We start from the raw sequence: 12,886 nt of genomic DNA, 5'->3' as shown, positions 1-12,886 counted from the left end.
CATGTTTTACAATTGCAGACAAAGGCCAGAAGAGCCTATTAGATGGTTTACTTTACGTTTAAGAGAAGTCACCGCCTGCAGATAAAAGAGCCACAAGAACCTTGGCGTGCTGACCTGCACATGCGTGATCAGTTTGCCTTAGGCCTCAGAGAAGGTGCGATATAAAATCTACAGCATCTGTTAAAGCATTACCCTAATCTCCCATTCAAACAGGTGAGTAAAGAGGCTTTACAGTGGGAAGCAGTTGCTTTGCACGGCTTGCATGAAAACTTTGCCTGTGAAATAGTAAAAGGAGATTTAAAGTGGCATGACACCTTAAATTGGAAAGATTAATTTAAAGTGGAGATTCTCGCAGGAATGAACAAGCAAATTGTGGATCTTAAGAATACTCTTCAGGAGGCGCTGAGGAAATTTGCTCGACCAGCAGCAATTCCACAGACATGCCAAGTTCCCAAAGGGGAGAGAGAAAGGCAGGACTCCCGTTCCTATCAGTACAGGACACATGGTGAGGGTTCAGAGCCATTACCAGCGACAGAGCAAATTTCTCAGCCAGTGGAACGGCCACGGCACCAGTGGGATCAACAAGAGTGACCCATCTGTAGTAAGTGTGGAATCAGTAGACACATGGCAAAGCAGTTTCGGGGAGCTCAATCCAAGATGGCTTTAAACTATTAATTCCAGGTGACTGGAAAGGATGATGGTGGTTAAGTCCAGATAAACCTCTTTTAATTTTTAGGGACATGTCGTCAAGTAGAGGTATTGTTGATGGTAAGGATGTGATATTTTCATTAGATACTGATTCTAATGTAACACTAATGCCAAAAGCCTGTTTTGAGAGGTTGTTTGTAGATCAGGAACCAGGAAGTCAATGTGATTTCAACTGGAAAAAGTTGAAGGCAGCAAATGGATTAGCAATTTCTTATGTGGGCTATGTTAATCCAAAATGCTCCAGCAAGAGTACTGCAGCAGATTGCCACCCCTCCCTGAGCCTAACCCATTATCACTTTGATATCAAGTACCAGCCTGGCCAGGAAAATGTTAATGCTAGGATGCCATTAAAAGTGGTAATCTGGTATCTTCAGAGTACAGGTGAAGGAACACTTGTGGGGAGTCATGAACGTTGACTGGGATCCAGGCCACTGGAAAAGCCTACAGGAGCAGGATCCCATCTTGTATAAGGTGAGACAGTATATGGCCTGAGGAATGAAGCCATCTGAAGAGGAGAGCCGTTGGGAGTCTACTACAGACTTGCACACATAAGACAATGGTCACGGCTGCAGCTTTTGGATGGTGTATTGATCTGTAGACAAGTGCATTCCAATACATATGAGGTTTACCATCAAATTCTTGTTCCTTTGTAGGAACAAGTTCTGTGTTAATCACAAAATAATTGGCACATAGCCAGTTCAAGGTCAGCCACTAATAGGTTCTACAAAGATCCTCCAGATGTTTCAATCAGGCCTTAGAGAGATGGGTTTCAGAGAGAGAGAAAGTGAGAGATAAAACCTCAAACCTGTCAGGATCACTGAATACATTTTAATTTGGTTGCTGTATCCTTCAAGCTCATCTGTAACCCCAGTTCCAAGAGTGTTAATGTGAAGTTGTCCTGGGACTCTCTGAGAGGTTTGTTTTTAATGAGCAGATTAGAGAAACTATTTCAACAGTGGTTTGAGAGTCTACATGCGAACAATCACGATCTTTGTCTTTTGGTTCACTGTTAGGGTTAAACTTTCTGGGGGCGTGATTATTCTTTCACAGATGTATTGTACAGCACATACAGATACCAAAAACCACACCTCTTCAGATCACCTTATAAGAACTTGTAGAGCGCCATTTCAGGGACATTGTGTGCACAATGAGGAACTTTGACTCTCTAACTGTTTTACTTGTCTGCAGCCTCAGTAAGTACAGCAACTCATTTACTCCACAGAACCAGCTGATTCTGTTGATTACGATTATGTTGCTTCATGTTTGGGTTTATTTATTTTCTTTTGTTTGTTTTGTTTTTTAAGGTTGGATCCCTGTATCACAACCTTTGGAGGTTCAGTCTGAAAACGAAGTCACACTTCTGTGCTCCAACTTTTCCAGTTCTCACTCACAAATATTCTGGTTCAGAGTGACCAAGAGAGCCAAACTCACCCGTATCGCCTCCATGTTCAAACCTGATGAACCTGCTTCATTCTACGATGGATTTCAAAATGGAAAATTTGAAATGAGCACCAACATATCAACTGTGTTTCTCAAAATTAAACAGCTGGATTTATTGGACTCTGGACTTTATTTCTGTGGATATAAAATGCAGAAGAGTACGGTTATTGTCGAAGCAACAGATTTAGTGGTCCAAGGTAAGAATGACGTCTTCATTTTGTTTTATTGAATTTCATGAAAATAAGAGTCAAAGTTTAAGATGTTAGATTCTGAACCACACATTTAATAAACTGCAGCTGCTGTCATTTCATTTATTATAATTTCTCTTTGTCACAGACACTTTTATCAGATTACCAAATGTGATGAGTGTGATCCTCGGTGTTCTGACTGTTTTCCTGATCACAGCCATCGTTTGTCTGACTGTTAAAATCAAAAAGCTTCAGAAAGGTATTTTTATTGTAACAGATTTTTACATGTCTTTTATGATTACACTTAAAAAGGAACAACAACTATTTTCTATTTTAAAGGTCCTTCAACAGGAATATTTTTAATATTATAATTCAACCAACCTCATAAATAGTTTGTACTTTTGCCGCAGTTCAAACTGAAGGAAAGAATCTACAACAAGAAGAGGTGAAGTGTTTCATTTTGTGTCCTTCACACTCTTTATCAGTTAATGTTAGTAGTTTTTTTACTCAGCTGTGAGACTGACAGTTCTCTTATTCACAGAGGCAGAGCTCAGAGCACCTGCACTATGCAGCTGTGACATTTCGTCCAAAAACAGAAAGTCCTCACAGGCCTGCATCAGTCACAGAAGTGGACCCAGATGTTATTTATTCATCTACTCGATAGACTCGGAAAGTGACCGAGCACTTCATGGAACCGAGGTTTCATTATTGATCTGCTGATGTTTGTTTGGTGGATGCGTCATCTATTTATATTGTCATACTGACTATAGAGCTGTGAAATCACAATCACATCTTTATTGTGTTTTTGTCCTAGGGTCTTCCCCTCTCCTCAACTGGTTACAGCAGATGGCTCTTCCTGTTGGAGGCTTCTTCTTGTTAAAAGGGAGTTTGCTCATCTTGTCATTGTTGGGGTTTTTCTCTGTATTATTGTAGGGTCTTTACCTTACAGCAGAAAGCGCACTGAGGCAACTGCTGTTGAGATGTACAGCTGTATGAAACTGAATTGATATTAGTATTAGCCACTATTAAAAAAAAGTTATCAGTGCAAGAGGAAATATTTTGAACAAAGGTAACAGGAATGAATGTATTTCTGTCTGCGTTAATCCAACATTGCTTCATATTATACAATATGATATCAAGAGGTTATGAAGGTATTTTGTCATGACATATGTTTTTTTGTAAGCATTTTTTTTTTTTAGTGTGTTAGTTTGGCATGTTAAAATGGAAATCTGTGGGAATTGACAAATCTTTGTTGCCAGCCTCAGGTGGCCATTGGAGGTACTGCACTTCTAAACAGGATTCATTTTTTTTAGTCCTGGATGTTGCCATTTGGCTTTAATTCAGTATTAACAATTCTATATAGATATCATGGCACAGAAAGATGGGACAGTGTTATGATACAGTGAGAATTTGTACAGTTATTTTGGTCTTGTTCTCAGAATTCTTTTATCTGTAATCAATCTTAAACATCTGTACAAATATAAAGGCCTTTCATCATCTTAAATCTTCTGGTGTTTCATATAGTTTCACAACAGCTTACTATGTTAGTAAAGGCAGAGGAACTCATGTGCCTGTTTCCTAATAAATAATAGGGGATTGTGTGAATTTTAAAAAAAAAAATAATCCAATCATACTGCATAGAAATATATTTGACATGCCTAGAAAAGGCCTCCGCTAAATTATAAAAGAGTAATAAGTTGATAATGACAAGTTCACAACTTGTTTTTCATGCCCATCTTCTCAAAGCTGTGCAACTGCTGACCGTTAACCACAACAGAGTCAGTGGTTGCTCGACGTCTATACATAGTCATGACAAATATGAGCGCCCTTAGAACTTGTGAAAACACTCTGCACAGTCTGACAGGAAGTATTCACTACTTGGTACAGACTGAACAGATCAGGTACATTAGCGTTATGCACTGATGGTTCCCATTAACAGTAACAGTTCAAATGTATGGCCTAGTTTAGTTTTTTCTTTAGATTTGCAAGGCTTGCAATATGTATCATTTTAATAAATCTTAAGCTTTTGTGCAGTGATTCAACATGCAATTTTAAACCTCAGGGATATCATTCTGTCGATATAGGAAGCATAAATAATTGTGAATCAATTTGATCTCCTTTGATGAAAATGAATAAGACAGCACAACCACTAAAAAGGAAATGGATTTGCATGCAGTGACCACAGGCTGTCCCCTTCTCCTTGTCCTTCTTGACTAATTTTTGTCTAGTTTTGCGTTTTGCTAGTGTCCTTTCTTTACTGGTAGCAGTATATGTGTTGCTACAGCATCTCCAGACCATTTTATGGGGGTAATCCTGTTTATTTTACTTTTCGATTAAAAAAAAAAAAACTACATGGAAATGCATTCAGTTCAGCCATAAAACCATCATGGAGGAAAGTCCATGCTGTATCTATGTTTGCTTGCATGGCCCAGTTATTATGACCCAAACTGGCCAAGCACCATTGATACATTCTAGTTTATGTAGTAATAACCATAGCATCTAATTATTTAATAATAACAAAGGGGTAATCAGTAACACCTTTCGAAGATCGTTACGTTTATGAGTGCACTTTGTGGATTTAAAATGTGAAAGATGAAATGAACTGCCCAAACGTGGACATTTGCATCTAGCTGTCAGATATTCATGTTGTGATTATCTTAACCACTACTGTTAGGTGGAAGATAAATTTCAAATAAGACTGTGCAGATTTTTTTACGGTCAATCTAACCTGCAGTGTTTCAAGAACCAATTTTACATTTTATCTTTTGATAATTTATTTGAATCTGTGAAAAATGCCCAAGATAACACACAATTGTATTTTTGCACAAACAATTTGATTCCTGAAGAGCTTGAGCAAAAAACCTATTATAACACAATATGGTGTGCAGGAAATTGGAGAAGTGAAAGACAAAAGAAAACATGCCAAATCTAAAATGCTGTTTAAAGCAGCAGAATGGTGTCTGAAAGACATGTACTTAAGAAAAAGTAAAAATCCAGCAAAGACATGACACATGAGATATGCATCTGACGCTTCAGCTGAGTCAGCTATTGTTCACCTGAAGAGTCTTGGGAAATTATCTCAAAAGAGCAACTGTCCAAAAGCTATTCATAAGGAAGAAGGTACTGCAAATGGACTGGCACTCAAAGCACTTTTCTACATAACTAAGCACTCAAATTTGAGTTACTTACTTTCCACTACAAGCTTCGTTTACCCAATCATACACACATGCAGATTTTGATGACGAGATGGCCTTTATTAGTCCCAGAGATGGGAAATTCACATTGTTGCAGCAACAAAGTAGACAATGCAGGAATAAATAAATATAAGCAGTATACTTAAGAACCATACTGTAAAAGGATGGATACACTATACAAGGTAGAAGAAATATAAGGATAAATATAATTTAGATAAATGTACAATATAGATATAAATATATGTAAGTTACAATACTACAGTATACTTGTAACATTAGAACAGAATCTTTCATAGTGCAGCGGTTGGATGTTAATAGCATATTGAATATTGCAAAAATATGTACAGACCTTAGTGTCTGCACAAGTGTGTTTCGACATGTGTGCATTCACTGCTGTTGTACATTTTAGAGAAGCTGTAAGGAAAGACCTCCGAAATCTCTCCGTCGCATTCTGTGGGTGCAGCAATGTGTTACTGAAGGAGCTGCCCAGCGCTGTCTGTGTGTGTCTGCACGTGTGTGGTCGTCTGCAAGGTCTTTGTTGTAGAGTCTGCCAGCAGATGGAAGGAAAGACCTGTGGAATCGTTCCGTCCCACATCGTGGGTGCCGCAGCCTGCCACTGAAAGAGCTGCTCCGTGCTGTCAGAGTCTCCTGCATTGGGTGGGAGATGTTGTCCAATCAGGATGACAGCTTAGCCACCATCATCCTGTCACTCACCAGCTCCACTGGCTCCAGGGGGCTCCTAAAGTTGGCCCTCTGGATCAGCCTGTTCAGTCTCTTTCTGTCCCCAGCAGAGATGCTGCCGCCCCAGCAGACCACACCGTGAAATATGGCTGAGGCCACCACAGAGTCATAGAAGGCCCAGGTGTGGGCCTTTCACTCCAAAAGACCTGAGCCACCTGTAGCTATCCACACTCTCAATGTCCATGCCTTGGATGTTTAGTGGTTGCCAGTGGAGGATGTCTGTGCCTGTGGAAGTCTACCACCAGCTCCTTTGTTTTTCCAGTGTTGATCTGGAGGTAGCTCTGCTGGCACCAGTTCAAAAAGTGATCTGTCACACAACACAATCTGAAAAGTGTTTGATTCGCACATTTATTTGTCCTGAAAAATAAAGCAGATGCCAAACATATGATAATGGTCCCAAACACACTGCTGATGCAGTAAAAGCATGCCTGGATTTAAAAAAAAAACAAACACATAAACTGGAACCCTACCTATCATCATTTGGCCTCCCCAAAGTTTAACATTGTTGAAGAAGTGTGGGTACAAAAAATGGTAAACATCCAAAGAAGAGTTCTGAATATCGTTCAGGAAGCCTGGAAAATTATTCCTCATGATTACAAGAAAGCTGCCCAACAGACTGCAGGCTGTGTTGAAGAATAGAAGTAATCATACCAAATATTGGCTTTCAAGCTTGTTAAAACTGGACAAACTCTTTCTTTAGTATCTCTTATGTTTGCCTTATATACATTTCCCCCCATTTTATGTTTCCATTTGTTTCATTAAAACAAATGTAAACAAGACTTTCGCACAGTATTGTAAAGGAAATCGTTTGTAAGCTGAGCAGGTTACTAATGGCATACAGAAGATATTCAGCTTACTCACAGTATGATGTCTGCTGTATTCTAAACAGGAAAGAGTATTCAGCCACATTTCCTGTGTCTAACTTTCACAATTTACTCTGCAGCCGCTACATCATCAGATAAAGCCATAACCAGTTGTACATGTGTTGCTTTCTCAGTCATAGTCATCTGTTTGTCGTGCAGAATGTGTACAGACTTGAGGATGAGTAAGGCATGCATCTGTTAACCTATCCAACAGCATACAAAAAGAAAATGTTTAATGTCATTTGATGCTAAAATCAGCATCTTTGCCCCTCTAGTTTATACCTCAATCTGTAGGTTTCCTTTAACCTGGTTGCATAAGAGAACCTCTTTCCTGTTGAGGCCATCTAGTCAAAACGTAGAACAACAGCTAAGGGTCAAGAAAAGCTCACAATAATCATTTATCTCCATCTGATAAATAAACATTTCTAACTAAATGAGACCCAAATTAACAAAAATATGTGATAAAATATGTTTCATCGCAGCGCTTTGGTGACATTTTGTGGAGGTAATGCCAAAATATCTATGTAGGAAAATTAACTTTCACCTTTAAATTACATGCTGTAAAATCTAAGTTGCACTGCTCTCAGATGCTACTCGTTGCTTATTTTTGGTTCATTAGACAAACTAGTGCTTTCACTTAACTTCTGTGAGGCCCAGCTTCTCCATTAGGCAGGCTGAGTTATTAAATTCACTGGATAAGATGTCTTAACTTCCAAGTAAAAGTTTCTGCTCAAACCTCAAAAAAGTTGATTCTGTTCATCTGGACGTAGCGTTTTGTGGGAGAAACGTTTCGTCACTCATCCAAGTGACTTCTTCAGCTTCTAATAACCAACTCGCAAATTATGATGGCTGTTTGGTAGCCATTTGCATACAGTGCATACTCTCTCTCTCTTCATATGTGTGTGTGTGTGTGTGTTTCTCTGGTGAAATTCGGTATGGTTCCGACAACAGTTTTATGTTAATGTACAATCCTTAATATGTTTTATGTGTATGTGTGCGCATGTGTGTGTGTGTGGGGGGGGGGGGGGGCAGAGGGAGTGTTCGCCCGGGGCTAGGACCGCCACTGCCCAGAGTTTTTTTATTTCTTGCATTTTTGAGGATCTTGTGATCAGTAGGAGTATCTGACATGTGTTTTCTAGAAACACGGTGCCTCTGTGGCTTTCAAACCGTAAAACACATTACTCCAAAACTTGGTCCACTCCAAGGACCAGTCTAAGGAGCTTGGAAAGAAAAGCGTCTGGACTTCTTTAGGTTTCTTGAAAATGTCACCTCTCACCCAAGAAGCTTCTTCAGTTCTAAGAGCAACTGGTGGAGAGTGCAGAACCTTCACAGACATATTGCCTTCCAAGGACCAGGTTCCCCAGCACAAACAGTAATACAGTATACAAGGTGCAAAGACCATTCCCAATGATCAGGTTGTGCACATCGTTGATAGGGAGGAACACTCCATCCTGTGAGCATTGCAGAGGAACATTAAGTGCTCACTGATGGACAGGAAGGTGTTGCATGCACCAGGATCAGTTGGACAACAAGCCTTGGGGAAAAAAAATATACCAAATGACAGAAATTAATGGAGCTACAACTCTTGATACAGAGCACGTTGTTCCATTTCTGAAAAGTTCTGTATGTTAGGATCCATTCTTTAGACAGACAGAGATCCCATAACAACCAATTCATCATTTGCTGAAAGTCTACAAGGAAGTTTGCCGTTTAAATTATGTTTCTGTCTCTCTAACCAAGTCTAACTTACCTTTAAGAGATTAAGATTTATTTTCCAATTAAGGTGAATAATAATGGACTTGATCTTTCACCTCACGTATTTGTTTAGTGATTTTTCCTCATTACACTGATCAAATGCTTTTCCACGTTGTTGTGATTTGGCTCTATATAAATAAAATTGAATCAAATCGTCCCTCCACTGGGCTCAACACATCCCAGCCCAGCTCACACTCTGCACTGGAGTCTGTCGCTCGATGCCACTGCAGCTCCCCTTGTGGCATCACCCTGTAAGTAAACAAATATTGGCCAGAACCATCATCCCAGAAGCTGGCATGGCTAATAGCCGTGGCGACCCTCTCCCAACATAGCTGCACCTGGTGAACAACAGTGGAGACACAACTTACAAATGTGCTGTCAATCACACGCATTGTCTCCTACTGTCGAGGCTGGGTTGCCACGTTACACTGACTGGTCAGTCTCCAAATGAGCCGCCACACTTCACAATCAGGCAGGAGGTCCCTCTTTTTCACACTGACATTAGTACTCAGCCAGCTCCCAGCTAATAGGTCACCTCAGGACACACCAATGCCTCAGCAGGCGATCGCTATCAGCCAATTTGTCCCTATGCGCTTTGTCAAGACCAGAGGAGTTTCCCGCCTTCAGGCTCACACACCTGGTGGCAATAACACTTGCTCTGATGATTTCATTTGGGCAGCTTAATAAGGACTGTTGCCCTGAAAGCAGTTCAATAAGAACAGATCATTCGAATGAAAGCAACATGATTTATTGATGTCCAGAATTTTGGCGGTTAGAATCCAACAGCCTGTCTCGGCACAACAGAACCCCAGCGGTGATAAGCATTAGAGTAGGACCTCCCAGAGTCTAGACGCTGGTGGTGGTAGAGATGAAGATGGAGGCTGAGCGATGAGGTGGGTTGCACAAAGGCGTCTCCAAAGGAGAATGACAGATACACAAAGAGTGGCTTGACAGTCTATTCCTGTAATGCATTTTATAAAGTTAATTTTTGAGAACGCAGCTTCACAGGTGTATGTTGAGCCAAACATGGCGAGCACATACATGGCCAACGTGTGTCATACTCTTGGGGACAAGCCACCCAAACGGTGCTCAAGCTTTCAGATAGCCGATAGCCGATAGTGGAGTCCAGGTCTCTTGGTCATTCTGAACCAGAACATCTCTGGAGAGCAGCCTTCATGTCACTAGTGGCCTGGATGTCAATCAGTTCACTTCAAACAGCTGCCTCGTTAAGGGGCATCACCTTCCTCAGTTTGCCAGTATATGGCCTGTTGTGCTTGGAGAAAACCCAGGCAGCCTGCTGAGACGTGGTTATTTTCCCTCTCTTGTTCAGTTGAAGTTCAGTTAAGTTTCAAAGCATCATTTTTTTTCTCCGATGGGTCTCTGACTGTTCAGGATATGACTCTTTGAGGTTTGAATACTTTGTGGTGTTGTGGTAGCTCAATTTATATTCTTCAGCAACAGCGACAGTTTCACTGCAAATGAGGTTTACAGGTACAGCGTTTCTAAGAGTTGCCCTATGAATACATATCGGTTCAGTCTTCATTATAGCAGCGGTTTTCTGCATCAACTTTCCGCTTGAGGTTGTGTTGTTGAGGTAAAGGTTAAGGTTGAGTTTTCTTCACAAACCATGACATTGCATGTGACAGTGATGGACAGCACGATGGCCTCACAAGTATGAAGCTTAACATATCACAGTCGCCCTCTTGTGGCTTGTTGCAGTACAGATAATGAGTCCGTCAACACTGACCAGGTGAAGAAATAACATGAACTTGGAAGGAAAAATATAATGAAATAATCACATATTACCTATGATACTGTATTATTTTATTGTACAACAGCATCTGCCCCTCAGTGTCTGCCAAGAAAAATTCAGGCCCTTGGACAAATGTAGTTGCCGACCTCTGCCATAAGCTCATTCAAAAGTTAACAGATTCAAGATTCTTTATTTGTCACATGCATAGTTATACAGGTACGACATGCAGTGAAATGTGAAGTCATTAAGCTGTTTTCCTGTAGACTTCTACAGCACCAAAGTCTTTCTTTGCAACAACATCTATTGCCATCTGGTGGCTTTCTGGGAGAATACAGGCAATGAACTTACACATTGGCTTAATTTTTCCAACTCAGAAGCTGACATCCATATGGCCCAAACCAATTCAGTTGGCACTCACAATCCATAGGCAAAATTAAGTGCAATTAACTGTTTTTTGCTTTTAATGGAAAGCTTGATGAATTATTAAACATGGTGTGTACAACATACTTTCATGGTTGAAGATTTATTTTTAACTTGGTTAATTTGTTTATATGTAGACAATCATGTAATCTGTCTCTTATATTGAATTTTCTCAAAGCAAACGGTAACATTTATACAAACAACTTGAAGAAAGCAGCACTGGAGACTAATTAGCAAATCACTGGTGTTAAACTGTGTGTAGGCGTGTTTATTTGTGTGTGCTTATAGTAAAAACCACACCTTTTCAGACCTTTGTGTAGAGCTCCATTTCAGGGGCATCGTAGGCACAATGTGGAAATGTCACTCTCTCACAGTTTTATTTCTCCTCAGCCTCGGTAAGTGGAATTCATTTACACAGAATTGATTGTATTTTCTATACGATTCCGTTAATTCATTTGGCAAAACATTATCTTGCATGTCCAGTTTTTTGGAGGGTTTTTTTTTTTTTTTCCAGTTTTCTTTCGTTCTTATTTTCAGGTTGGATCTCCGTCTCTGTTTCTGATTCTCAGACTTTGGAGGTTCAGTCTGGAGAAGAAGTCACGCTGCTGTGCTCCAACTTTTCCAGTTCTCCCACAGAGATATTCTGGTTCAGAGTGACCAAGAGATCTGAACTCCACTGTATCTGCTCTATGTTCCAGCCTCATGAGCCTGTTTCATTCTGCACAGGACTTCAAAGTGGAAAATTTGAAATGAGCACCAACATATCCACTGTGTTTCTCAAAATCAAACAAGTGGATTTATTGGACTCGGGACTGTATTTCTGTGGAAAATACTTAAGCAAATATGCAGTTATTGTTGATACAACAAATGTAGAGGTCCAAGGTAGGAATTTTATATTTATTTCATTTTGATGAATGCCATGAAAACATGGATCTAAGTTTTAGATTAATCGAATGTTGAAATTGGAAAATCTTCCTAGTATTAAAACTTAACAATACTAAACTTAGCACTTAATTTATAACTGTAGCACACTGTGTCACTGTTATTTAATTCAGTTATGTTTCTCATAGACGTGTTTGATGGATTACCAAAGATGATGAGTGTGGTCCTGGGTGCTCTGACAGTTTTTCTCATTATGGCTGTCATCTATCTGGCTGCTAAAATCAAACATCTCCAGAAAGGTATTTTTGTTTCCACAGATTTTCACATATACTGTTGCCATATAACAGAACCATTTTTCTTCTTGTTTAAAAAAATCCCTCAATAGCATTAGTTAGAAACATTGCAACTAAAATGACTATACAATTTAATTCTGTACTTTGCAGTACCTCACACTGGAGAACAGAATCTACAGGAAGAGGTGATGTGTTTGATTTTGTGTCCTTCCTAGATTACGATGTTTCTTTTTCTTTACCCGCTTAGTTATGAGACTGACAGTTCTTTTATTCACAGAGCCGGCGCTCAGACCTGGATTATGCTGCTGTGACATTTCATCCAAAAACAGAAAGTCACCACAGGCTGGCATCAGTCAGAGAAGTGAACACAAATGTTATTTATTCCTCAACTAGATAGAATCAGAAAACATCTGGAACTCTGTGGAACTGAGGTTTTATTATGGATTTTCTGATGTTTGTTTGGTGGATTTCCATAGATGAAAAAAAAAAAGATTTTATGAATAAAAGTTGGACAAAAATGAACAAAAAGAAAAAAAAATTCTTAATTTCTTAGTATGTGCTATTATTTTAATTGCATGTTTTTTTCTTTATAATTCTAGTAATGGCAGAACATGTCTTTGTTTCATATAGTCCTGTAAACCTGATTGAT

General features: G+C 39.6%; 2 protein-coding genes across 2 annotated transcripts; both read left to right on the top strand.

The window, feature by feature from the left end:
• Nucleotides 1-1,855: 1,855 nt before the first annotated feature.
• Nucleotides 1,856-3,229, top strand: LOC106098613 (uncharacterized). Its single transcript, XM_013274535.2, has 6 exons — nt 1,856-1,901; nt 2,013-2,345; nt 2,485-2,595; nt 2,747-2,781; nt 2,878-3,035; nt 3,151-3,229. Exons 1-5 carry the CDS (start codon nt 1,856-1,858, stop codon nt 2,998-3,000), a joined length of 648 nt encoding a protein of 215 aa, XP_013129989.1. The 3' UTR covers nt 3,001-3,035; nt 3,151-3,229.
• A 6,426-nt stretch (nt 3,230-9,655) lies between these two features.
• On the top strand, nt 9,656-12,754 carry LOC106098612 (uncharacterized). The gene is made up of 6 exons (XM_013274534.2): nt 9,656-9,782; nt 11,371-11,457; nt 11,600-11,944; nt 12,133-12,243; nt 12,388-12,422; nt 12,515-12,754. The coding sequence occupies exons 2-6, from the start codon at nt 11,412-11,414 to the stop codon at nt 12,632-12,634; spliced, it is 657 nt and encodes a 218-aa protein (XP_013129988.1). The 5' UTR covers nt 9,656-9,782; nt 11,371-11,411; the 3' UTR covers nt 12,635-12,754.
• Nucleotides 12,755-12,886: the final 132 nt, after the last annotated feature.

This window comes from Oreochromis niloticus, linkage group LG3 (genome assembly GCF_001858045.2).
Source record: "Oreochromis niloticus isolate F11D_XX linkage group LG3, O_niloticus_UMD_NMBU, whole genome shotgun sequence".
In the NCBI taxonomy this organism is placed as follows: Eukaryota; Metazoa; Chordata; class Actinopteri; order Cichliformes; family Cichlidae; genus Oreochromis; species Oreochromis niloticus.
This window is presented reverse-complemented; position numbering and strand designations above follow the sequence as displayed.